Below are 27,449 nucleotides of genomic sequence, written 5' to 3' on the forward strand. Positions count from 1 at the left end.
CTTATTTAGAATAACTTGTCTGAAGATTTTTCTATGGTGGTTGAAATACTTGATGCAGGTAGATACTTTTTCATTTACAGACTGTTATATTTTAAGACTGTATCCTTTTACAGAAGTTGAGTAATATCACAATCCAACTGGTGTCTCTGCATGACTTGCCCTAATTTGCAGAGCTGATCTAGAAAAAAGGGTTTCTTTAATGAAAAAATGCAGGCTTAAACCCTAGGATCCTGCATTGGTGAGGCTGTAATGTGTGGTCTGATGATAGTGGGGAAAGCACACGTTTTTGTTTGAAGTTGGATTAGTGCAGGCAAGCAGGTGCTAATCAGATCACAATAAAATAGCACCAGGGGGGTGTTTGGAGCTTTATGCCACTATGTTTTCAAAACATCACAAAAACTTTAGTAGTTGGTTCAATAACACTACCTAAAAGCTTAACACCTAAGTGCAATCCCAGATGTTTGAATCTCTTTTTTTAATACCAGCACCAAGGGGCATATCTTTAAGATACTTTGTGAAATTTTGGCAGGTACTGTTAATGCTGCTATTGCAAACAGAAAAACTTGGATGTTTGGAAGAATGTGACTGTTTTAAGTACATCCATGTCTGAGTATACTAACATAACCAGTTAGCACAGTAAAAACAAGTTAGTTTTTAAAAAATAACAGAACACAATGTGATCTTGTATTTCCTAAGGTAGAATACTTCCATAATTTTTATTCAATGTTTCAGAATAAAAAATAAAATTAAAAAAAAAAAATATGTATATCTAAGGCCATGATTTTCCAGTGGATTGTTTTACCTCACCTATGTATCTTTTGAACCTCCCTATCACTTTTGCCACGTGCCTCACAAGTGCTCATTTTCTCATCCTGGCAGTGAGTAGGATGCAGGTGACTACCTATCCTTTTTCGTGGTGGGGGAAAAAAATTGCCCCAGTACATATTCAGAAATCTCTCAAAGAAGATTGAAAAATACTAAAAGCTTCCTCATCCCTTCCCTCTCCCTACCCTGAGAACAACTCAGGATCTTTCCTAACTTCCCTGGACAGCTGAAAGCTCTGGAGAGAAAAAAGGTATTAAAGGCATTTTAGTATGACAAGAATATTAATATCACAAATATTCTAAACATTCTGTGCTTTACCCACATATCTTTATCCAGCTGCTATTGGGTTGCTACTCTATATTAGACTGTGCTGGGTATAATCCATATACAAAACCACTGTAACACTATTTCCTGTCCAGCTGTTAGCTGTAGGTCACCATATATCACATTAAGACAACTTTTTTCTCAAAGTCTTCGTTCACAAATAAAAAGCAAAGGGAGAGGGTAAGGCTGTAGGTAACCCTGCTTAGCATGTTTCGTTCCTCTTAGTATAAAAACACAGCAATGAGTAAATGTCCATGTTTTTCATTGTATTTCATTTGTATTGATAGTCTCAGTTACTCTGACCATGCAGTCAGAGTGACTGACTGGGAGTCATTTCATTTCTACACATACCTTTCTTCTTGGGAGTTATTTCATTTCTACATGTACCTTATACAAAATACACCAAGACTTTTAGAGTTTGATACGTTGGGAGCTTGGTCGTTGTTTAAGGAACTTGATCTGGATTCTCTTCATTTAGAAATTTTTGGATGGTTGTTCTGTCTTCATTTAGTTGTTGAAATTGTAAAATCTACTGGAAAATGAGAAAGAGTCTAGAAGAAAGGTTGATAATGCTAGCTGGCAGAAACAAAGACTGGTGTCCCACCAGTACACTGATTGAGGGGTCATCGTTATAGCAAGACACTACTTGATAATCACTTGTGTAATGAGTGGCATCACAGAGGGACAGGAGTTGGGACTTGCCTTAATATTCTTACCATAAAAACTTTCAAGGTTGTGAAAATTTAGGTTCTAAAAGCTTCACAGTTGAAGACCCTGGCTGTTTTATGCTGAACTTACAAGAGTTTTCGCCTAGTTACTGTGCTATGCTCATGCAATTATACAGACAAAAAGCAGAGTCTCCATCTATATGCTGATAGAGCCAGTGATGGATGGGTAATGCTGGAATTTTTTTTCTCTGTTTCAAATTTGATTGTCATTAGTTAGGATCATCTTGATTACAAAGATGCCAGTTACCTTCCCAGAATGATCAGTCTTAACTTAAGGGCAATCTGGGTCTTACTAGCTTAGGTCTCTAATTTGTTTCCTTAAATTTAGGTGCTCACATATGAAAATCTGGAATTATGAACATGACAAGGATTACCAGACAGTAGTCAATGTGACAGTGTGCAGGGTCCTTAAAGATTGGCTAGAGTACTTTGATATTTTCAGTTTGAATAGGAAAATACTATGCTACGTTATCTAGAAATCCTCTGTGATGTGTCAAACATCAGCAAACTGATGCTGATCCACTTTCAAGTTTTGTCTTAAATTAGAAACCAGTTGTGCACAGCAAACCAGCCTTTCCTGAAACCTGAACTGAAGCTGCTGTATGTACAGTATATACTTCCATTGTTTATAAGCATAAAAACTCAGTAAGTATCACTGGAACCATTATTAAAATTCAAAAGCATACAAATAACGAATTATAGCAGTATTTATTCATGCACGTTCAAATAATGGAAAATACCTACTTGTGGTCTTTTTGATTAAGTCAGTCCTATGTGTATAAAGCTGTCTGTGGTTGGCACTTAGCCTGTGGTTCAGGGGATTATACCCCCACTGCTGTGACTCAGGGCTGGGTTATTTTTTGAAATCCTAAAAAGCTGCTGTGACTGCATAGGGCAAGATTTTGTTTCTGCTAGAAGTCAGAACTCTGTAAAGGAAAGTAGTGAATGATATTAATAGATAGAATCAGTGGTCTATCTAGGCCAGTATCCTGTCTCTGACAATGGCAAATGTCAGAACTTTCAGGGGAAAGTATAAAATTCCAATGTCAACAATATTTCAGTAAACTTTCCTCCCCAGCAGCAAGCAGTTAGTGACTAGTTTAGGCCTACTTCATGAGGATTTCAATTCTTTTTCCCCGTTATTCCTTTAGCTACCTAGAGAAACTGGTGGATACTTTATTGTTCATATTCATGATTGTACGTACATTGTAAAGAACAAAACCAGACAGTCTTATCTTTGGCTTTTTTCCTTGTCTAAGTATTGTTCTCTGACAAGTAGTTTCACGCATCATGTTAGAAGATATATATTTACTGTTATTTTAAACATGTCTCTTCATTTCACTAAATGTCTTTGGATAAAGGGAAAAAAAAGAACATTCTTTAACATTGTTTCTTGTTTTACATGTCTACAGCTTTCCCTTGCATTCATCCATCATAGCAAACTAGGACAGCAAAATATCCTAACCTGCTTCAGTACTTGTCATATGGAGGGAGATGGCAGGGCATCCTCACATCCCTAGTCTTTTTGCTGGCTGTCTCTGCTCCCTCATTTGTGATGTACCCTTTTTCTATAGCCTTAGTAACAGTAACTATTCCCCAGTACCTTTATTTTTTTTTAATAAGAGGTAAGGCAGCAAAAAGAGTTCCAGAATTATGCCACGTTTTCTTGCTAGGTTGTTCAGTGGATATACTGGGGCCTGACTTGGATTCGGCCAACAAATGGTTTCGGTTGAGCAGGTCTCCTGGAGACTGATGACTTTTCACTCAGTGAAATAACCTGTCCCTTATTAAAATGTAATAATTTTCTGTAAGATTTTTTTAACAGAAGCAATGCCTTTTCCATGTGTTATCTCAAATTACAAATATGTTGGTGCTGATAATTATTTCCATATATATATTATCATGTCCTACAAGGCCTGTAATTTCCTTTGACCTAAGCTGTAGTTTGATACATTATTTGATCAGTGCTCCTAGTGAGTCATTTTATCCATATGTATTTAGTTAATTGGTTATTTTTCTCCCCGCCCATGTTTATATATAATATACTTTACAAAGGAAAAGGAAATCTGACTGCTTGCAGCTGAGTCTAGTAAAAGAGCAATTAGGTTCTATCAGAGCCAGCAGCTGTCCGTAATGAATTCTGAATTAAAATTATGAGTGAAGAAAAGAATCCAGCCATCTGCAGGAAATGTGAAAATATTTTTATAACCCAATAGCTGAATTCTGGAAAGGGGTATCTCTGAGATTTCCCAGCTGTACCTACAGTAAATTCCGGAATATCCATGGACACACAGTATACTGGAACACATTGCATCAACTTGGCTACCCAGTATGTTTGGCTAACTTCGAACAGGCTGTATTTTTATCTAAAGTAATCAGCATGAAAGCCTCTTTAAATCATCTCTCTGTGTCTCTAGCAGTAAAATGCAGCTTTAGAAATAGTCCTGTTATCTTTTCGTGGAGGCTTTCCAATCAGTATTCTGTCCTGAATATTAATCTTTCTTGTTTTTCATACTTTTATAGACTTACTTCAGGATCTCATCACTTATTATCAGATTTTGTCAATGATTGCTGTTCCAAGTGAATCCTGCGTTGTGGTGCCTATTTTTTTTTTTGTCACCTGAATTTTAAAAATAGTTTTTAATTGTTTAGAAATTATCATAATACTATCCAAGCTCATTTTACAGCTACTTTGAAACTTCTACACCAAAACCCCCATGATTTTCATTGTAACCTATACACAGTATTTGCTCATAAAGTTCAAAATCCTGCAAAAGAGAGAGATTAGTGTCCAACCTCTAAATGACAAGTTGTGATTAAGAATTGTGAAATGCTTAGTGGTATTAAGCTCTCACAACCTGATTTTCTACTACATTACATAGAATTCATGCTGGTGTAAAGACTGCTGAAGTTAAAGAAAAGAAACATCAGAAGTAGCACCAGTAACCAAGCTCTTCAGCTGTCAGTGCAGTATTGTCAGAGATATTGAAAAGGATGTTTATTCTTTTCACCACTTGGTCTAAGAAAACAGAGGCCTAGCAAGAGCTTTGATATGAGCTCATAAAAGAAGCCTCATAGTTTTTTCTTCTCTGTTTTCTGCTGTGTAACATCTCACTGCATTATTACCGTATTGCAACCATTTCAGTTTCAACCAACTCTAAGGTGGCAAGATCATGTTTGTCTCATCTCTGAGTGTATCCTCTAGATATATCAGTTCTCCATGGAAAAGGAAGAGACATCTTGAGATGGAGATCCAAGACAGTAGGTCTGCTACTAAAGTCCCATCAGCTTCAAGCTTGAGGACTAATTTCTGGTTATTTCCAAGTTTTCGAAGGGGGGGGGAAGGAATTTGTAAACAGGTAGAGCGCAGTTCATTTAGGGCTTTGAACTGTGATTGGTACTGAAAAAAAAGCCAACGCAGACTGAAGAGACCTGGTACTATGTCTTGTTTTTTGCTTTGTACTTACCAGATGAAATACTGTGTCCAGATGACAATCTGGGACCTCAACACTGTTCTGTCAGTCTAAAACCCAAGCATAACAAATGGGAAATGGTAGTGTTCTGACTTTAAAAACAGGGATCTTGAGGGCAACCGGTGTTAAGAAAAAGAAACAGTTGTTGACCACAATAGGTATACAAACACCTAGAATCAGGGAGGGGTCCAGAAGGACTCGGAAACTAGGAAGCACCTTAGTGTTCAGCAAGTACTTTCAAGGTCATCCTGTTATCCAGTATTGCAGAACACTTCTCTTCCCATCTTCTTTAATTCATTTTCAGATAACATCAGTTCACCTTGCTATTTCCCACACAGGTAGGGTAATAGCTCTTCTACATGTTCCACATGAAAATGTAATCAAAGCACAGAAATATGCAAAAGTACAAAACAACTCCTCAAAACGTTCCACCCCGAGAACACAAAACAGGTTGAAATGCAAAGAAAGCAAGGAGTAGTTGTTAGCAGCAAGCAGCATAATTTCTGCTCATTGACTTCTTTACTGTGCTGTAATCTTCACTTTTATTTATTGATTATAGGATTGCAGTGTACTTCCTCTCATAAATTACCCAGAAGTATCATTTTCTGGATTTACTACAGCTGTTCATGTGTAGATCTGTCTTTAATTGAAGGTAACGAGTCGAAGTAAGATGTGTTTTTAAAATTAACCTCAAAATACATTCTTTTTCTAAACTCTATTCTAATAGAATCTATTTCAGTAAATTTTAGATATTTCTTTAGAGGAATGCATAATGACAAGACTGCTTTGTGAATGCATTGTACAGTACAAAGAATGTAAAATATACACTGAAACTCAACAAATCTCACAGAGAAGATATATTTAGGATAGTTACTCTGATGCTAAATACAGAATGCAGTACACTGAATATATGAGATTGTATTTAGAGAAGTAGGAAAATAAGAAGGAGGATATCTAAGAACTGGATTAATTTTGAAATAAAAAATCACAGTAAATCCTTGTGCACAGATAGTACAGAGAAATACAGTTTATTCTAATTTCTTTTCTTTATATATCTGAGTAATTGAAGAAATCAGGTGATACAGTGATTTACAGTATGGTGTATATATAAAAATCTTCTATGAAAAGTAGGATTATGGCATGTATTGCTATATGAAATCCACAATCAACTCTGAAGGGAAACCAATTTAAGAAAAAGAAGTGGTATGAAATAGGGTCGATGAACTTATCAGTTGTCATATTGTGTGATTTCTGCTATATTCCATCTCGCAAGCAGAACAATAAGAGATCTTTGTTTCACCAACAATTCATGATTTCAGGAATGAAGCAGGCAGAAGTACTCTGTGATATTTTGTCCCTTTTAAGGAAGAAAAAGCAACGATCAGAAATAGTATGGTCCCTTTTCAATGGCATAGTTTCTAAAAGAGTCAGGTACCCAAAGGCAGAAGTGTTGATTGAAAGGAAGAGGTCTAGATGATCTGATTAGCAGATGGGGGAGTGGAATGCTTGTGCTTTCTTTAAGTGTGTGGGACCATGAGACCAAATTTAGACAGCGCATTTAAGCTTCTCTCCTAGGACTTGTCTAGAACGTTATTTTCTTAGAGTGCCTATCAAAATTGCAGCAAAGTCTAATAAAAGGATTTCTGTAGGAGAAGTTGTGTCTGTAACTTGTTGGTTAATAACCCTTAATGGATCCTTTCCTCCATGAATTTCTTTTTGGCATCCATGGTATTCTGTAACAATGAGTTTCACAATTTAATTATGTACTACAGGAAAAGTTACTTCCTGTTTGTTTTAAATTCTCTGTCATCATTTCATTTCATGATCTTACTTCTTGTGTTGTGAGCAAAAAATGAAGTAATTTCGTTTTCACCTCCTCCATGTAATGCATGGTTTTATGCCCTTCTCTCATATCTCACTTTCTCTTGAGTCTTCTCTGCTCCAAGCTGAGTAATCTAGTTTGATTAACCTCCTCTTCATACATTGTCATCCTCTTTGATATGTTTCTTCAACCTTATGATTTCTCTACCATTCTTGAGATGGGCCACAGTGCTTGTCATGGAGGCGAATGCAAGGGCAGTCCTTTGGCATGCAAAATGGCCTCAGAATAGCATTCAAGGGAAAATTTACAGAATCCTCAGTACATAGTGGATTCACAGGGTGGTGGGTGAATGAATGTGAGAGTGAATAAAGATATCACACAAAATCTTTCCAATTAGTTCTGCAGAAACCTTCTAGATCTAATTGCAGTGCAAAAATGTAACTTCAGGTAAATGGCTGTCACATTTTAAAAGTGTGCTCAGAAGTTACCTGTGGCTGTAATATTTGTGGTTTCAGATGTTATTTTCCTTCAGTCCATTACTTTAATGAACTACTTATATATCTTTTACTTTTGTAGTGCAACATGGTACATCTTTTTCCACTGCTACCACGTAAATTATTTCTAATACTTGTGAGCTATCAGTTAGTGGAATTGCTCTTTACATTATGCACTTCCACAACTACATTCCTGTGTTGCTTTGAAGCTATATAGGAGTCCTTCTGCATTTCTGTAAAGTTCTGGCTCATGACAGACCTGGATTTAAAGTCTGGTGAGAGGATTTGAACTGCTATAATGGAATGTCCCTGTTAGAAGTGTCTCTTAAAACATTTCTGCTTTGTTTTGTTGAACATTACTAAAGCTACATTTTTATCCTGCATGGACAACTCAGCTTTTAAAATAATTTTAATAAACAATTATTCCCAGTACATGGGATTTGTTAGAGAAATTTCTTGGAGTTTTGATTCTGTATGTTTTAATATTTGAGAGTTTGTTTGTTTGTGTTCATGATACAATCTGGTAAGACAGCTTCTTGTGCTTGATCTCTTCAGAGCTGAACTCAGGATTAAATGAAGAACAGATTTACTTCCTGAACATTATTACACTTCTGCAATCATATATGACAAAAAATTGGGCTTAAATCTGGGGCAGTTAAATTTGAAGAATTTATGGTGATGGTAGAATTCTGAGAATGTACAGACTGAAAGGAAAATCTTCATAAAGCTCAGTAAAGGAAGAAAGATCTAAGGCTGACTTTTGATTTGTGAGCCTTCTATGCTTTTGCCAGCTATCTATGAAAACTCTGGGGAGCTCTAGACTGAGCTTTATCTACTTGTAGTGAAATCTTCTCCTGTTTTCTGATTTTTTTCTTCCGTTCTTCATTTTAAGAAGCTTTATGTGACTTCAGTGACAAATACGGTTCCCTCCATGCATAGTACAGAGATGAAGAAAACACAATGGCTAAATTCTTTTGTTTGGTGAAGCATTACACCTAAAATGTCATATACCATACTTGATTGCTGGTATCCAACTATAACCACAGTGAGAAGAAAAGAAAGTCATTGTGCACTTGCAGATCAATTCTCAAAGGTGTCTTATAAGCCAGTACCAGAATTCTTGAAGCAGTCTGGTATCTCTTCTAAAATGAAATATAAATCTAGCTCTTTGCACAAGGTCAGTATGCTATTTCAGTCAGATGTATCCCTTCAAAAGGATCTTCAATGGTTTCATAAGGGGGTTTTTGCTGCTTCCTGGACAGAGGGGTGATTTTCAACTGTGTTCTAATTTCCTAACACGAAAAGGAGAAAATAATCTAAATATTGCTCTTGTCAGAACTACTACAGAATTTCTGTGGGATTGGAATCTAATCATGTGAAGTTCCTCAATAAAATCTGGGCATTTTTATATGTTTCCCGTATCACAAGCAATTTTATGTACTTTCAGTTCATAAATGCAAGCTTCATTCAATCTGAAACTGTAATATTCAATAAAATTTTCCCCTGATAGGAGTCAGAAATGTCCTAAATTATTTTTGGTCCATATTTTACTGTCTTTGCTTCCAATTAAATGATCTGTGAATACTGGCAATTACACTGCCTTCCTTTGCCAAATCACTAAAATATCAGTAAAGGGTCATCTTTTAAACAGCTACAAATTAATCACAAAAGCCAACCTTTAACACATCCATACAGTGATTTTAATGTGGAATGGCCCCCTTATGCTTCTTAATTTTTCTTTTTGTGAATTGCAGCTGTATTGCATTACAGGACATTAAACATGTTTCAGCTCATGGGACTGAGTCACTCATGTTTTTAGAAATTGAAAACAAATGTTATAATAGGATAAATGATAATATTGGAAGCAATAACAGTTTCCTAGTAGGCATGCCTACTTAATAGATTGCTTACATTTTCAGTTTGTAAATGTAACAGTATCTTTCACTGGCTGAAATGATAGAATATTTTTTTTAAATTCTAAGTTTGACAGTAACACCAAAAGATGCAAACCAAAAGGGCAAGAAAGTCAATAACAAGTGTAGAATTAATTTGTGAAATTATTCTCTTTAGCTGAATTATCATTGTTAGCAGGAAGTAGATAGGAAATTTTTTTTTATGTTCCAGTGGCATGTTAGTGAGTGAGGATTTGAACTGCGTGGCTTCCCAGCAGTGTATTGGTACCATATTAAGAAGTCTGCATGATAGCAGAAAAGAAGGAGAAACAGGGGATAAAGACAGGATAGTTTCTTGCTCTTGTATAGGAAGCTATTGGAGTTTGGAATTAGAAGGTATGTGGGGGCAAAGAGGAAGGAAGTTAAAATAGTCGTAGCATTGGTTCCATTTTTACCTGGAAAAAAAAGGTAGTCTGGTAGACACACAGATCATTTATAATTGGCACAGTTGGAATGTCCTGAACACCTTAAGGTAGTAAAATATTTTGCTGGATAAAATGATCTGGAGAGGTGTGTGTCAGGAGCCCAGTGGAGCCAAATGGCTCAATAGATGTAGTGTGTCAGCCCCTCCATCCTTATCATGAAAACATTGGTCCATAGTAATGTGTTTTGGTCTGGTGTCATGATCTTCACAACCTCTGCATAAACCTGTAAACTAACAAATATCTTCTGTGGTACAGTATGCTAATAACTATTCCTCTTTGAGTTTGCTCATGGGGAGAATAAATATATAAATGGTAATACAAGACATGAAAAGAAGAAATGAAAACTGCTCGTTCCAGCTGAAAGTACAAGCTTTTAACTGGGGTGGAATTTTGCAGTTGTGGTCTGTAGGTACCAGTGAACCTTTTAATGTTCTGAATATGCCTGAAAAATGGCATATCCAGTTATAAACACAGTGCTGGAACATTAATTCTTTAATACATGATAGGAAAGAGAACCATATTCTAAACTACTGAGAACATCTGCACTGTCAAACCTTCTTATTTTTCACTTGGCCAGCACTTGCTAGGCTGATGAAAACATAATGCGAACAGGTATTATTTAAGGTATGGTTTAAAAGTTTATATAAACCAATCTGACATACAAATGTGTGGTACTTGTGGTGATTTCTTTGCAATCAAAAAAAAAAAAAAAGCAATAGTGAGACAATTTTTTGAGTTTTTCTCTGTGATTATTATCAACATTAAGGTCACTAAGGTTTCCTGGAATGCAGAGCTTTTATCATACAAGGTAAATGAACTCACATTTAGCTAGGATAGCCATCATTTCATTTCTCTGTGTATTTTCTTTCTCTACAACTCCCATTGATCAATATCATTGATTGGTAAATTTTCTTAAGCTCAGAATATTGATTAATTCTTGTCAGAGTGGCATACAAGAAGGTTGAGATTGATGCATTTGGTCTGTTAGCCAAAGTCCTCAGCTGTTTGAAGGGGATATGTTCTGGGAAGAGTAACTGGTGGCAAGAATATATGATTAACAACACATAAATATGGAATCTTAGAAACAAAACTTACCTTGTGTGAGACTTAAACATCTTTCTGCTCTGTACTTCCTTCTGATTTGGTTGTAAGTGAATGCAGTTTTCTGGTAACTGGCAAAGATTCTTAAAGCATCATGCAAGAAATAAAGGTTTACCCTTAACTATAGATTTCAGGATGGACTTACGATATTTAATATCTCATCAAAATATAGGAACTGTGGGAAGATAGTGGTTTTTATATAGTTGTCCTCTAGAAGCTGGGTTGTAATTATTTTTATTTCTTTCTATCTCTTTTCAAAAAATGGCAGTTTGTGGTGTTCTTAAATATCCTTAACTTAGATAATGTCAATGTCTTGAGAGTTTATAAACTGTTGGTTACTATACTGTGTACTGCGTTTCATGTCACTAACTGAAAACAGTTAAGCATTAGAAGGCCAGAAACTATCATTCATTGTCACAGATGTGATCTTGGATATAAAAATGATATACAAAAACCATTATATTTTACACTTGTGCTTTATATAGCTGCATGTATGCAAATAGTTGAAAGAAAACTTCATAAAGTTCAGTCATGTACATGGCTACAAAAAGACAGTCGTCCATCTGAAGATTTGGTTCAGTACAGTTGATGTCCAAATATCTCCATAAAAGAATTCCTGTAGAGATTTTAGGAAATATGGCCCCATTTAGCACACAAGTTGCATATTCAGACCTTCAGTATATTTTCTGGTCTTGTATATTCTGTAGTCTTTTTCATATTCCTTCTACGTCATTCCTGCTCAGTTATGCCAAATGTGTAATAAGGGATCATGTATGACTAATAGTAATCACATCAAGGTGAGAACTGTAAGTCTCTGTTTCCTCTCCTGATTGCATAACACTGTCCTCAGGACTTATTAAAGGTAGCCCATACATGTAACAGACAACACCTTTAAGACAGCAAGGAAATGACTGAAATTCCTTGAAAGTCTGGCACATTTTGACAGCAAGTATCATAAAAATAAACTGCTGTTAAGTAGATCTATTACTGAGACAGGTTTAATACTCTTAGATCCAGCTGAATATTTCATGATGAAGGTTTATTCCTGTGCCAAGCTCACAGTAGCTGACCCATGTCACCTTCTACCCTGAAGTCCCACCAAAGAGGGGAAAGCGACCTTCTAGCTCAGAGTTGTTCCTGAGGAATCCCTTACTGTGCAGAGAGCTAAGAAGTAGTAGTTTCTTTGGCCTCAACAGCATTGATGTGACTTCACTTCAGCTCCTGCCTAAAACCAACAACTGACTTAACTCAGAACCTGTGAGGAAGCAGTAACTTTGCCTCTGCCTGAAAAATATTACTCGCCCACTCTGGACATCAATTCAATGCTGTGATTTCAAGGTTTGTCTTTAAGCATATTTTAGTCCTTTTGTAATCTGTCCTTTGAAATAACATGGTGATTGAGCATCCCGGTCCAGGTTCTGGCCGTTACAGATCTTTCTTGCGTTTCCCTAGAGATACAAGACAGACATTGAAGTGGCCAGCTGGGGATTTCCCCAGCCTACAGCTAGCACAGCTAACTAGGCATGGCTCTGCATTGCAAAGAATAACAGTATGGCCTGACTAAGTGAAAGAGCAGAGGACAGAACAAACTGTGTTAATAGGAGCCCCATTGACAGAGTTAGGAGAGAGGGAGAAAGTTTGCCGCCAAAGCATGATAGAAATAGGTAAGACTCATTTTCTGTAACATTATTGTTTGCTAATAAATTCATCTCTGTAAACAGAATAGCAACAACAGCATGTTTAATGAGTTAGAAATCAAGCTACAAATAAAGCTTGAATTCTTAGAGGATTCATCATCTCCAGTAATTTCCATTTTTAAGAACATGTATTTCTAGAACATGTTGCAATGTGTTTTATTTCTATTATAGTCAAGCCTGAAACTGCAAGATGCAAAGATCTCATATAAAAGCATTCCACGTTGTCAATTGCTTGTAATGGGTGTTAAAGGAGTTTACGGATTTCAGGGCACTAACCCCTTTCACAAACGCTGATGTTCATGTTCAGAAAAGTGTGCTGTTCAAATCAGTGTTATGAAACTTTAAAACTTGAATGCCATAAAAGTAAGCACAATGCAGGAAATAGTCCTTCATGTTTTCCCTCCTGTGTTCATTTCTTTTAGTGCTGGAGTCGGCAGGACTGGCTGTTTCATTGTGATAGATGCCATGTTAGAGAGAATAAAGCATGAAAAGACTGTAGATATTTATGGCCACGTAACTCTAATGAGAGCGCAGAGGAATTACATGGTTCAAACTGAGGACCAATACATCTTTATCCATGATGCACTGCTGGAAGCAGTGACGTGTGGAAATACCGAAGTGCCAGCCAGAAACCTGTATGCATATATCCAGAAGCTAACACAGATAGAAACAGGCGAGAATGTCACAGGAATGGAACTGGAATTTAAGGTACTGGGATTTTATGTTGTGGGTAACCAAAAACAAATGGTGTAACACTTAATGCTGCTCTGTCCTCCACCGGTTGTTTCCAGTAATCAAAAGATCAGACATCAACAGGCTAAAATTTTAAATTAGGAAGACGATCCTTTGTAAAATGTACAATTCTATCCTCAATTGGTTCCAGACAGGAAGCGTTCAGTGAGGTTTAACCCTGCTGTTCCTTTATTGTTTCAATAGCTTGAAATGTGTGTTTGTGTCACAGTTTAATACTCAAATTTGTCCATGTGCATTAATGGAACAGACATTAAACTTTTATAAGGTGTTTAAAAAGCTTTACAAATATTTAGGTAATGCAATAGAATATGGAAAAGTAAGCATTTGAAATTGAAATTATTTGTTAATGGATGAGCAGAGATCATCAAATCTGATAGTGTCATTTGCTTTTGTTATACCTGGCCTTAATTCTTTTAATTTATTTTCAACAGCGTCTTGCTAGCTCTAAGGCTCACACTTCAAGATTCATCAGTGCCAATCTTCCATGTAATAAATTCAAAAATCGCCTTGTCAATATTATGCCATATGAGTCTACAAGGGTATGCTTGCAGCCAATCCGAGGAGTAGAAGGCTCTGATTATATTAATGCCAGTTTTGTTGATGGATACAGGTACTAATGTTGATGTGTTCTCATGTAGACTGTTTTAAAAATTTACAGAATTATTTATGTAATTGTACTGAAAATAACAAAATTTAGTATTGTTTATTATCTGTGCATGCCATGTTTGATTGAGTGGGTTTTTAAATATTAATAAAAGGTTTAGATTTTCACCCATGCAATACAGGGAAATTCTGTAAATGACATAGAGTCTTAAATGTTATATTTTTACCTACCTTTAAAGCATTGAGAACTCGCAGTATGTTTTACATGCTGAAAGTTACTGAGATTTTAAGCACATTCATGATTTGGAACCTCTATTTCTTCACAACTATTCTGCTTAAAAAGATACATAGAAATAACATACAGGAGATACACTCTCTGTGTCTAGGTGATAACCTATGATCTTGGAACACAGATTAAGACTAGACCTAGCCGCCAAAAGCGTTTTATACATAAACAGTTGTGTAGCCCACCAACATCTTCATGACAACATGGAGCAATATGCCCTCAGCTGACTTAAGCAGCTGGTAGAAAAGGCATGAAGGAGAAGTGGTATAGTTTCCCTAAGGCAGTTTAGGTGTACCTGAGTACCCACATCCACAGAGATAATTTTCGGAGCCTCTGCTCATAATTGGAAACAACCTTCATCTCCACTGTCACCCACAAAGCTGTTTCTGTTGATTGAAAGAAGCAAGAACATGAACTGGTCATCATCTTATAAAGCTGCTGATCCAGAAGCTTTTAACAGCTTCGTGGTAGCTTCCACTAGTAGGATATCAAGGCTTGAAAATACAGTGCACTCCATTCCTGAATTTTCTTCCTACCTTACTTTTGCTGGAGGCATCAGACTGTTGAAAAGGAGTTAATAAAGAAACTACTTGATGCTATAATTCCTAAACTTAATAGATTGTTAGACAGTTATTTCTACAAAATGAACCAGCACAACTAAGTGTTTCTTAAGTGCTTTTTACAGCACACAAAATTGAGCTATTAGAGTTGCATTAAAATTTAAATAATAATGATAAAGACATACATCATAATATTAACAGAGTAATTTCCCTCTCAAAGTTCTAAAAATAAAAAGCCATAGTTTGATTAAACAATCATAATAAGGTTTTAATGTGCTTATTATTAATGGTATATAATTTTTTCTCTAGATAATGTTTACATATAAACAGAGAACATGTGTATCAATTCACTTTTTTGCTTAAAATATTTTTCTTAATTTACTGTTTTTTCAACATAGACAACAAAAAGCTTACATAGCTACACAGGGTCCTTTAGCAGAAACAACTGAAGACTTCTGGAGAATGCTCTGGGAGCATAATTCTACAATTGTGGTCATGCTCACTAAGCTACGAGAAATGGGCAGAGTAAGTACTGTTGTAATATTCCTTTACTAAACTGTTTGTTATAGTGATTTTTTATTAGAATATTTCGTTGTTATGGGAATGTCTAAAGAAAAAGGTGAGGATTTACATTCCTTCTCCTTTTGAAATACTGGTGCCATTGTTGATCACCAGGTGTAAGGTTTTCCAATCTGTAGATGTGTTGCAATAAGCAAGCTAGACATGGCATTTTGTTGTGGGACACACTGAGATTCAGCAGCTGAGTTTGCCTGTTGATATTCCAAACTATGCAGAGAGAGCATTGTTGTCTATTGAAAAATGAAGATTTCTTATTTGGAAACTTCACTTTTGCAGTGTCTGTTTTTAGCAATGTCAAAGAAAGTGTGGTATTTTTGAGATCTGAATGTCTTCTGTGTGTTCATAGAGCTGAACTTTAAAGTTTCAGCACCCAGTTTACAGTCCTAAACTCATTCAAGTGCTGCTTTGTGTAATGGAAAGAACAAAGCAGTTTACTATCTGGACAGGATTACATCAAGATAAAGCCGGTTTGTGGTAAGTGAAATCTGAGTCAGGCCATGTATCTGGGGAATAGAGGTGTTTCAGGACATGGCTAGTGGATGCAGAGATAAGAGTCTTGACTGAGGCCGGGGGGACTTGCTTCAACAGGGAAGAAGAAAGAAAACTGAAGGTGGCCTCAAAATTTAAATTCCATTCTGTATTGAAAATTAAGCTAGGGATAGCTCTTGTCACTGATAAGTAAGAGAACTGAGGAGAGGTATAAACGAGTTCAGATATACAGTGACCAGAGAGAACCCCTTTGCAATGCAATATTGAAGATCATTTTTTATTCCAGGTATAGAAAGTCATGTTCACAGCAAGACAAACAGTTCATGTTCCTGTCACTAATGGCACTTTCCATGAGCATTACACTTATCAGAGTGAAAAAGGTTTTATACCGGTTTATGGTAGTGGTCTCGATTAACAGGAAATGTATTTTGCTTCGTTATTTTGTAGGAAAAATGCCACCAGTACTGGCCTGCAGAGCGCTCAGCCAGATATCAGTATTTTGTGGTAGATCCAATGGCAGAGTACAACATGCCACAGTATATTCTGAGGGAATTCAAGGTTACAGATGCAAGGGTAAGTTAACATAGCATTACACTAGTTCACATAAGTTTAAAAGAAAATGTCAATTTCTTTCTTTTCCTCTCTTTTTTTTGTTTTATTTTGTACTATTTTTAGAAAAACCCTAAGGGTGTGCTTTCTACGAGCAATAAACAAAAAGCAGATAAAGTTATTAAATGAATGAGATCTTTGTGTAAGAACAATTGACTTCATTCAGATCCAACATCTGGGCAGCACAACTTTGTAAAGTTCTGGATAACTGTGTACTGAAATACATTAGATGATTTGAGGACCATTTTCCCTTTTTTTTATTTTTGGGGGCAATTTTTCTCACAGCTGTAAATACGTTATTTTGCACCACCCTTTACGCTGAGTGAGTATGAAGGTTAATACATTGAGATTTAAAAACTGCGGAGCAAATAGCATTCATAAGAAAAGCTTGAGAAGCTTTGCACATTATAGTTTGATTTTTGGCATAGCATATTTTCAGCACTCTTGTATATCTGCAGAGTAGATACATGCAGCTGTGACCCTAGCATCCTCATTTTCATACTGCATTTCTTATCTGAATTTCTGAGTCCAAAACTGAGCACTGATATAACATTAAATGTACGTAAACTTTAAATATATATTTGGGATTTCTCAGACTTTTGATTTCTAGCACTTTAGTCTGCATGGCAGGGAAAATTACTGACAGCCTCCATTTCTGTAAGCGCTGTAGAATACTATTTGTTCAAGCAAAATAGCAGGATGTACTGTCCAGGAATAACATAAGTGATTACTCAGAGTTGCCAGTCAGCATCCAAAATATTAGACTTTCTTATAGTTAGCTAGACTGCTGCTTTTAATGTTAGCTTCAAGGAAAATTAGGTACTACTGACAATTAGCTAGACAGTATTGTCACTAACCAAGTCAGCATATGAACATTTTAATTCGGCAAATGAGACTTAGGTGTGTGTTTTTGAAAAGAAACTGTAGACACACTGGATCTGATTTTCATTCTATTTGAAATCAAGTAAGGGTAACATGACTCATGGCTTCTCTAACCTATATGTGCTTAACAAATGCGAAGAACAGGCTCCTAATATCAGTCTTTAACCACACTTGTAAGCATAGACAGTCAAAGCCAATTTCACTACAACTGTGCTGATAGTTTTCATAGATCATCTATTAAAAATCTGTTCCATCTCAAGCTGGAAGAGTTCTTATGTGACATCATTCACCAAGCTCAGATCGCAAAATGACGGTGATAACAAAAAGCCACAATGTAGTTGAAGTGAAGTGTCTGCAAACAGTATATATTTCCAAAAAGTTCTTTCAAGAATTTATAGTGAACTAGGATATTTATGAAATTCTGTTTACTTATAGCTAGCAAACCAGTAATAAGTCTGAAAGGGCTGAATTACTTAATTTGCCAGAAATAGTTTTACTGGACCTGATATTAATATACCTCTTTTAAAAAGTGCCAAGTGTACATGCACCTTGGCAGTCCTGTTGTGACGTTTTACCATCACATATCATTGCTTCTCAAATTTTAAAAATCTCTTTACCTTGATGGTCCAAATTTTGTTAACGCGCTGGCAAGCTCACAGGGCCATCTTAAATTTTCTAGATGTGCTGGGAAACTATAGCTCCTTCCAAATTTACTGGAAGCAGTAGGGACTACTTACCAAAATATACGTTATAGTTTTCCTGTAGCTAGGCTTTTATGGCTGTCACACCCAGTAATTGAGACCATCTGACTAAATTGTTGTATTCAGAGAAGAGTAAATGCTGCAGCAGTTGTAACCAGCTTCTCTCCCTCTTATCTCTGAACCCATCCATAATGTTAGAATACCATCCATGCTCTGGCAGATCCAAGCTGGCCAATTATTCCCCAGGGACAAGAAAAGAAGCACACTGCCTTTGTAGGTGTCAGCAGCAAGTGTCTGGTTTGGAACTCCCTGTTATTTCTGAAACTGGGCTGTGAATTGTTGTAAGGTGAAATTGACCTCTGTAACTGTTTCAATCTGCTGCTTCTGACTGCTTTGTACTCACTTTCTCTGTAAACTCCAGAGGTCAATGTGTTGGGGCAGTCTCATTTAAGGCTAAACTATTAGTGATGGCTGTAAGAGAGTATTATAAATTCTACAGCCTCATCAAAAGACAATTGAATATCCCCTGCGAGGAGCAAGAAGATTGCGGTCAGCCAATCAATAGGATGATATATTAAAAGCCCTCTGCTCCACGTAGGATCTGAAAGTTCGTATTTTGATAACTAACTGTGCAAACTGTCACAATATTTGAAAGTAAAGATTTTAATAAAATCTGGGATTTATATTTGGACTGCTATTGGCAAGCATCTCATTAAAAGGAAGCAGTACAGTTTATAATGTCAGTAGCAGAGGGAACTGTGTAAGAAATTGCAGATCAGTTCCCAATATGCTTTAATGCTAGTCTAACATCAGACTAACTAACTTTACTTCTGTGTTCATTAAATACCATTAAATAACAGAAGTTATTGCCATTAAAACTAAATAAGAACAGTTTTCACAGACTTGCACTGGGTTATTGAGTTATTACGATTATGAAATATACCAATACAGTTGATTTAGACACACTTGAAAAACAAATATTTACCGTCAAATCTATTTTGCCCATAGAAATTCGTGGTCTTTCCAATGACAGCCTAGACTTAAGTAAAGCAACGTCTTTCTTATCTTTTCTACCCCTAAAAAGTTACTGTTATTCTAGCGTAATTCCTATCAGGGTCAGAAATTGATGAAGAGCTTCCATCTCCTTAACCAACATGTTGCAAGTGAGTCAGACTTAAGGTTTTCTTTCTTTACTTTAGAGGAATGGGAGGTTATTTTGGAGGGCATCAACCTATTGTTTTGTCTTCTTGATTAATTAATGTCATGTGCCTAAAGCTATCTGAAGGATGCAATTTCATTACGTCTTCTTGGGGGAAAATGGAATCACAGAGACCATTATGAGAGAAGTCTGCATTAACAAAATGCCATTTTGGTAGGAAATACTTAGTTCTTTGTGTTGATGCGCACAAGAAATAAAATTGAGTAAATGTTTGCGAACAGATTTTTTTTTTTTTAAGTGGGCAAAAATGTTCCACAGAAATAGACTACTAAATTGTCACAGTGGTCTAGTGGGAATATAAGAGATAGTAAGTCAAAGAAGTGTATCTGTGTCCTCTCATGGAGCAGTGGCTGGCACATACACCCATTTTCTGTTTTCCTTACTCATCTGAGACATGAGAGGCAAAAACCCACAGTACCAGAGGAAATATAAAAGTGAAGTATTGATTTTTCCTTTGGTTATTTTAAAAATCACTTGTATTTCATTTCAAAGGTCTGTAATAGCTGAGTGCTTGTAATAGAAGGGAAAAAAAAAAAAGATTGTTCTTGCCTCTGGCATAACTTGTTGCTTTTTGGGGGATCTCCTATAATCATTTCGATTTTTCATGAGTTCCACTTAGTAGAAGACCATTTTGAAGACATGGTAGGGTGAGTGCTTAGGAAACAACGTGTCCAGAGGCACTAATTCACATCAGTAGATCATGTGCCCATGCTTTTATGCCCATGCTTTTAAACATTTCAGCTGTGCAGTGACACAGTGTCAAAATCATCAAGAACCATGTTTGAAAATTCACAAATTTACTTCATCCGTTTGTATTGTATTTTTTCTATTTATGTGTCCTGACCGTTTATACATTAAATAAGCATACAGCAGAAGTTGGTGTTTAATGCTTCCAGTGGCTTCATTATAAAACAACCATGCTGCAGTATTCTGCAGTTTTAAACAATCCTGTTTGTTAGTATTCCTAACCAAAGGGAATGAACAGCTTCAGCTGACTTGTTTTGAGAGAGGAAACCCTTCTTCTTGATTTTTGATTGAGTCCAAGCTGTTAGTGAAAGAAATTACAATGATTGAAGGGAAATTTATAGCTTGTTAAACATCTGGCTTGTCTTGACCCATCTTCTTCCAGGCAAATGTCCACCTCATAGAAAGCACCATACTCTTAAACATATCATCTGCAAAGAGGGCAATGTGTAAACGAGTCTTATCAGTGAAGATATTCCTGCCATGCAGTAGATGAGCATATCTAGGAAATGGAGAGTCAGATTGGATGGCCTTATTCTACCTGTTCTGTATTTAAAGGAATTTGCAGTCCGCAGGATTCAAAACATAACTTACCAAAACATTTGTATAACCTGGTGAGATTGTTATGTCTTTAGCCTCAGACACGTTTTTTACACAGGCCGAATGTCAGACAACTCTCCTATCCAGTGCAGAAAGGAATCTATCAGTGTTGTTAATGAAACCAATGTGGGCTGGACCAACGTGTCCAAAAGCACCAGCCAATGTGTCCAGAAGCAGTAGCCAATGTGTCCAAAAGCACCAGCCAGTACTGCGATTGAAAGAATCTTCATAAACGGGATCTTAGCCGTTCTCCACCTTCTCTCAATGTCCTTGTTTTGTAATTGTCTTTCTGCTTGTTGGCTGACTGACTTCCAGCCACTGGAACATGCTTTTGGGATACGTTGTTTGTGTCTTTTGTTAAAGGATGGCCAGTCCCGAACAGTGAGGCAGTTCCAGTTCACTGACTGGCCAGAACAAGGAGTGCCAAAGTCTGGAGAAGGATTTATTGACTTCATAGGCCAAGTGCATAAAACAAAGGAGCAGTTTGGTCAGGATGGACCAATTTCTGTTCATTGCAGGTAAGTAAACAAAGCCTCAAAACAAGTCATATGCAGATTTGTTTTTTTCTAAAGTTGATTGCTGATTGCAGCAAAGGTGTATATGTAATTGGAATTTCATAGGTGGACTATTAGAAAATGTAGTCAAATAGAAGATCTAAAAAGGAACACATAGGACTGCTTTACAAAACAGGAACTGTTCTGTAATACCCCATTTACACAGAAAAGGTTCTTCTTCCATGGAAGCATGTGATTTTTTCTTCAGTTAAAAATGTCTCTAATGCAGGGTAAAAACAATCTGGTCAATGCTACACGCAGAAAGCAGTAGGAAGAACCTTACGACAGGCTGCTATATCTGATTTTTTTTTTTTCCACTGGTAGTTAAAAGTGAGGCTGTTACAGTGGTGGGAATTATTAGCTGTAAACAAGCTAGTTACACTTCAGTAGCACATTAGTAGCAATCAAGATGAGACAAATAAAAATGGTAGTTATCTCAAGAAAGGAAATGGAATAGAAAGCCATGTTTAGAAACGTTGACTGTTGAAAAATCATTGAAGTTTGGATTGGTGAGTTCTAACTTCAGAATGTAATGCCCATTTTTTGATGTGATGACTTCCCTTTACAATTGATATGCAGATGAAAACAGCTTGCTGGGAGTGTAGGAATAATCCAGGGTAGGCTTTTTTAATATTCTTGTATTTTTTATTTGTTTTCTCTACAGTATTCTAGAGTCTATAGCAGATGGCCAAAAATAATATCTTTATCTTTTATCTCTTATTTAATAAATTGTTTTCTGTAAATTCCATTAGGATTTTAGATACTCATTTTTGCAACATTAAATTATTTTTTGGTAGATGAAATGTTATTTATATAACAGAGATGCAAAATACTGATACAGGTTCCAAGTCCTTCCTGCAAGCCAAGTAATGCCCCAATACTAGCATGAAGACAAAAGGAACAAGTTTACTAGAGCATATGAATGTACAGAGGGAGAGAGATTCCTGTCCTTCCAAAGCCAGGAGCAACCAGAAGTTGTTAAAACACCAGTGTGTTTTAACAGAGTTCCTTATGCTCCCCTAATCTGAAAGGCTGACAAAATAAATATATTGGACTATTTGAATCCTCCTTTTTTTGTGTGCCTAAAAATTTTTATGGCCTGCTGAGGAGAACAGCATTGCAGAGCAGTGTTTGGGATTCATTTGGCAAGGGAAAATGAAGGACAACCGTGGTAAGAACAAGCCTTATTCTTCCTGACGTTAATGAGTTTTGAGAGCAGAGGAGTAATAAGCAATATTTATGCCTTTATGCAGACATACATAAGAAAGCAAAGTGATGGTATTCTTCTAAGTTCTTTGTACCATGCAAACTTGTCCACTTGTGACTGCAAAGAAATACTGCTTGCAGTAGGTTATGCATCCCTTCCAAATGGGTGTGATCTTTCATGCTGAAATTATGGAGATTTCTACATTGACTTTGGTAGAAACAAAGTCAAATCCAGTATAATTCATCATGGTTTGGTCTTTAAATGTCTTATCATCATTGTAATGACAATTTAGAGATTTGTAATGCTAATCATCACTATCAACGTTAGTCAACTTACATGAACAGGAAATGTGCCTAGAAAATTAGTAAGTTTATTTGTTTCTTTCAGGAAGCACAAGATTGTGGGTACCTGCACTTTCCTAGTCTTTGTGGAATTATTATAATAATGCCTCTAGTTTGTACCATGATGAGTTTTTAAGGATTTGTCTTGTACAGAGAAATTCTTCAAATTACAAACTCCTCTAGTGCCACTTCCCTGTGGTTTCCGTCCCCCTCTACACATTTTTCACAAGTTTGCTTTCTCTGTTACACGGTAAACCCCTGCCACCCACAATTTTAAAATGTTCTCCTTCTCTGGCATTTTTACAAATACATCGGTGTGTTATGATTTAAAAATTTCTAACGTCATCAGGCAGTTAATTAAAAAATAGTTAAAAAAGCAAAGGACTGTTCACCTTGAAGCAAAATTTTCACTTCAACCAATTTTAGGTATTTATAGTCTTGTTATTCCAGCTTTTAGCTGGAGAGTAAGGAAGGCTACCCTTTCCCAGCATGCATTCAAGATGTATTTTTAACAGCAAACTCTTCTCTCTTACAAAAACATCAACACTTCCTCATGGCTCATTAAAGCATCCTCACTTTGGTTTCTAACTGTTTAAACTTTGGTGAATCATACTACATCATGAAGTAGTGCCTTCACCATTTACTAGATTCAGGATTCTTTAAAACCTATATCACATTGCTTTGTTAAATGTCATGGTAGAACTCCATTTGCTCTTTGGCTTACACTGAAAGAAATCAGCTGATCATTACAATGCTACTAGTACTGATGTGGACTTCCATCACTCTTTAGAAATCCTAAGCATTGTCTAATAGCCATTGATACAATGTTAAAATATGCTTGCCACTTTCAGGGGAACTGGGTCAGTTTCCTACAGACTTTACCAAAATATTACACTTGATGGCTAGTTAGGATTTGTGAGCATTGAGATCTTTCTATATTAGTCTGTCTTCCTCATTAAGTAGCTTCTCCAGATACTTTTTCATTTCTTAAGAACACAAGACAACAAATTAATTCCCTGCTTTTGTTGAATATAAGAGTTCTGAGGGTTTTTTTTAAAGTAATAAAGATTTGACTAATGTGTGAGGCTCGAAGTCCTCACAGGTATTTAGAAAATCATACTTCTTTTTTTTTATATCTTTAAGTGGTTGAGCAGGAGCAAGGAGAATGGAAAATGGTAATCTGCCTTCACTCTGCTGGTCACTTTCTGGGCTACTTAGTTTAGATCACACTGTCGTCAGCTCTATAAGGTCCAAGCAGGTTCCAACGCTATTTTTCCAGGATTTGTTCAGCATGTTTCTTAAACATTAGCTTTCTAATCTACCTCATCAGGGAAAGGAGACCTTACACTCCAGTTGCTCTAGATGTCCAGGACCGTTGTCATCACATATAGGTAAACCAGCACTGAGAGCATGATATTTTGTCAAGTTGTGTCTCAGTTGTCCTTTTGCTTCAGCTCTCCGAAGGCACACAGGTTATGCTAAATTGCTAAATCCAATCGCATACATTTAGTAGCCCTAGAAGTGCACTCATCTAGACCAAACACTAAAATACCATCATACAATTTGGACATTCGATTTCTGCACTAGTCTAGTGAATTCAGTGGGTCTCCGTCCCAGTCCATATCAATGTTTGGAGTTCTTCAGTCTTTCCCTGCTGTTCATGTTCTTCCACTCTCCTGTCTGGTGAATAGCTCTCATAAATCTCCAGCTTCCCAAGTCTATCTGACTGGAGAAGACCTTGTGAAACTATTAGCATCAACAGTAAGACGATGGGGTGCTCAATTTCCACCCGTACAAGTTCAGACTTGGAAAATGTTTTTTTCTGTGTAGTTACCTGTCTCTTTGTCCAAGAGTCAGCCTCATGAATAAGTGATTGTTTAATTTTAATAACTGACAACTATTGGCTCTGTTGATTACAGGAATTTCTATTACTTCTTGGGGGTTTTAGCTAATAGCAGAAACCCAAGACAGGACAGAGAGCAAACAAGCCATATATTCAAAGAAGACATCTCAGACTAATGTAGACAGACATGATGTACGTATATCAGTATTGGAAAGCTAAAGATCCAGACTGCCAGACTTGAATAAAAGCTGTGTCTTAAGGTTTTTGTGTATCTGTTATTTATATTGCAGTGTATATGAACAATTTCAATATTAATTGAAAATCCACTGACTAACTCAAAGTAGAAGGTAAACTAACACACTGAAGATGTGCAAAACAGGGCATATACGTGAACGAGCTAAAGTAAAGCAAGCGGTAAAATACATTTTGGCATCTTTTTCTCTTGTCAATTCCAGCTTAGGTCATTGGCAACAAACGTTCTCATTTTCCTTCACCATGCACTGATTACTGTATATCTGGATGAACAAACCAAGTCACTTTGCAATGAAGACTGGAGAGTCAGGAAGTACTTAGTAGCATGTGAAGTTTGCTTGAGCGCAATTATTCTTCCAAATGCAATGTGGTAGTTTGCTGTGGAATTTTGCTTAGTGAGCCTTTCCCCATATAGAAGTCTGTACACATATGGTGTGTTGTAACCACAGATAATTTGTCAGCCAGTTCTTTCAGCATTAACTGTCAATTAACATTCCTTTTTTCCTTTCTTTTTTTTTTCTTTTATTGCAACAGTGCGGGTGTTGGAAGGACTGGAGTATTCATAACCCTGAGCATTGTGTTAGAAAGAATGAGATATGAAGGTGTTGTAGATATCTTCCAGACTGTCAAAATGTTAAGGACACAGCGGCCAGCCATGGTACAGACAGAGGTGAGCAAAGCCATATCTATATACAATGGTGGTGGAAAAGAAGGGGTATCTCCACAGCCAAAAAATACACAGATACAGACTGTATAAAATGTGCTTACATTTATATCTTAAGTCATATGGTGACTATATGACTACAGTGTAAAATCTGCCATAAACATATTGCAAGGACTATTTCCTGTTACAGCAGTAGATACCGCAGGCTGTGGAAGAAAAAAATCACTTCGGCAGCGGATCCTAAATTATGGTAGCTGAGGAAAACCATTTCCCAAGAAGCACCACCCATTTTTATTTGAACCTTTGTTTCCTAGCAGAAATGTGTGGTAATAAAAAAGGAGGCAAATCGTTTCTGCAGGTGGATCCACTGATCTTTTTGTTCCAGCAGCAAAGTGTTGTTCATGGCTTCAGACTGACACTGTATTATTTTCATGGTTTTCTTGACTTTGTGTCACCAAGCCAGTGGCTGTTTGGCCTGAAAATCATGATTGTAAATTCAGTGTTCAGGAAAACTATAGTGTAAATAATTTCTGTGCTAACAAGAGTGCCATAGAGAAATAAGGAAACGGATAAGCAGTATCAACTGATTTCCTGGGCCTGGATGCTTGGAACTATGTCATGTCATAAAGAATACTTAAACATTTTCAGTTGTGCTTGATTTCTACTTCAGTTTCTGAACAGGAGACTTGAACTAAGCCAGAGCCAATAGGTTAGGAGAACCAAGCAAAAGGGCAAGAGAAGGGAAACATTTTAGGTCATACATTTATTTAGTATAATTTGATTGACACTGGCCATTAAATTACAGTCTGTGAAACTTGAAATGGTTCCCCAGAGTTTACCATTTTCCACAAGAAAATTAAACTTGTTCAATAAAAGCTGGGTAGTCTTATTTTTAAGAAGACAACTTCATAAAAACTTATATGAAAAATAAAGATACTTATTTTGATCTTGTCAGTTAGCCAAGTAAATTACTGTGACCTAACTGAAGAGTTAATTCCATTTCTTTTCCATTACCATCATTCTTCTGGATAAGCAAAATGAAAAATGACTGCTTTCTGTTGTTTTGGTTCCAAGAAATAACTACAGTATACAGAAAAACTATGCTTCTTGGAGCCTACCTGACAAATGCAGAGTTCAGCTATGCAATATATTCTCCCCCCTCCTACTTTGACTTATTTCTGTATGCTACCCTTCATCCCCCCTGATGAAAGTAGAAGTGTTGTGTACTCACTTCTTTCAGGATTCTCTGGAAAACAAATATCTCATTCAGTAGTATAAACTGCCAGGAAATCTAATCCTTATTCAACAGAGCACTTGAACTCCATGTGGACCACACATACACTTCAAATTTACACAGATGTCTAATGCATTCCCCCACTGTTCCAACAGGAAGCAGAAAAGAACTGTTAGTGATCACGCCACTACATTGAAGCAAATATCTGATGAGTTTCCTGGTCTCCAAAAGAATTTTAATTGTGATCTTAACAAGTACAACCCGTGTGGGGTTACCACATAGCACTATCAGATAAATAAGCGGACCTTCTTGATATTTTGAATGGCTTTCAGAAGCAATTTCTTTTCTTTTTTTTCTTTTTTAACATTTAAACCCTGAGTGGTAGTTGCAAATGAGTACACAGACGTGGCATTTTAGTATAAGTGTGCAACATTACATAAATGTGCAAAAGGACTGCTGTGTGGGGGTAAGAATACCATGAAATGCCA

The 27,449-nt window shown here is 36.5% G+C and overlaps 1 protein-coding gene across 1 annotated transcript in view; it reads left to right on the plus strand.

The window, feature by feature from the left end:
• Nucleotides 1–27,449, plus strand: part of PTPRD (protein tyrosine phosphatase receptor type D) — a 329,742-nt gene that overhangs the window by 300,804 nt on the left and 1,489 nt on the right. The window contains exons 32-37 of the mRNA XM_050913754.1: nt 13,264–13,549; nt 14,026–14,204; nt 15,442–15,568; nt 16,559–16,684; nt 21,230–21,384; nt 25,598–25,733. Coding sequence (XP_050769711.1) covers nt 13,264–13,549; nt 14,026–14,204; nt 15,442–15,568; nt 16,559–16,684; nt 21,230–21,384; nt 25,598–25,733 — 1,009 coding nt within the window. The remainder of the gene's footprint in view (nt 1–13,263; nt 13,550–14,025; nt 14,205–15,441; nt 15,569–16,558; nt 16,685–21,229; nt 21,385–25,597; nt 25,734–27,449) is intronic.

This window comes from Gymnogyps californianus, chromosome Z, assembly GCF_018139145.2.
Source record: "Gymnogyps californianus isolate 813 chromosome Z, ASM1813914v2, whole genome shotgun sequence".
NCBI classification, from domain to species: domain Eukaryota; kingdom Metazoa; phylum Chordata; class Aves; order Accipitriformes; family Cathartidae; genus Gymnogyps; species Gymnogyps californianus.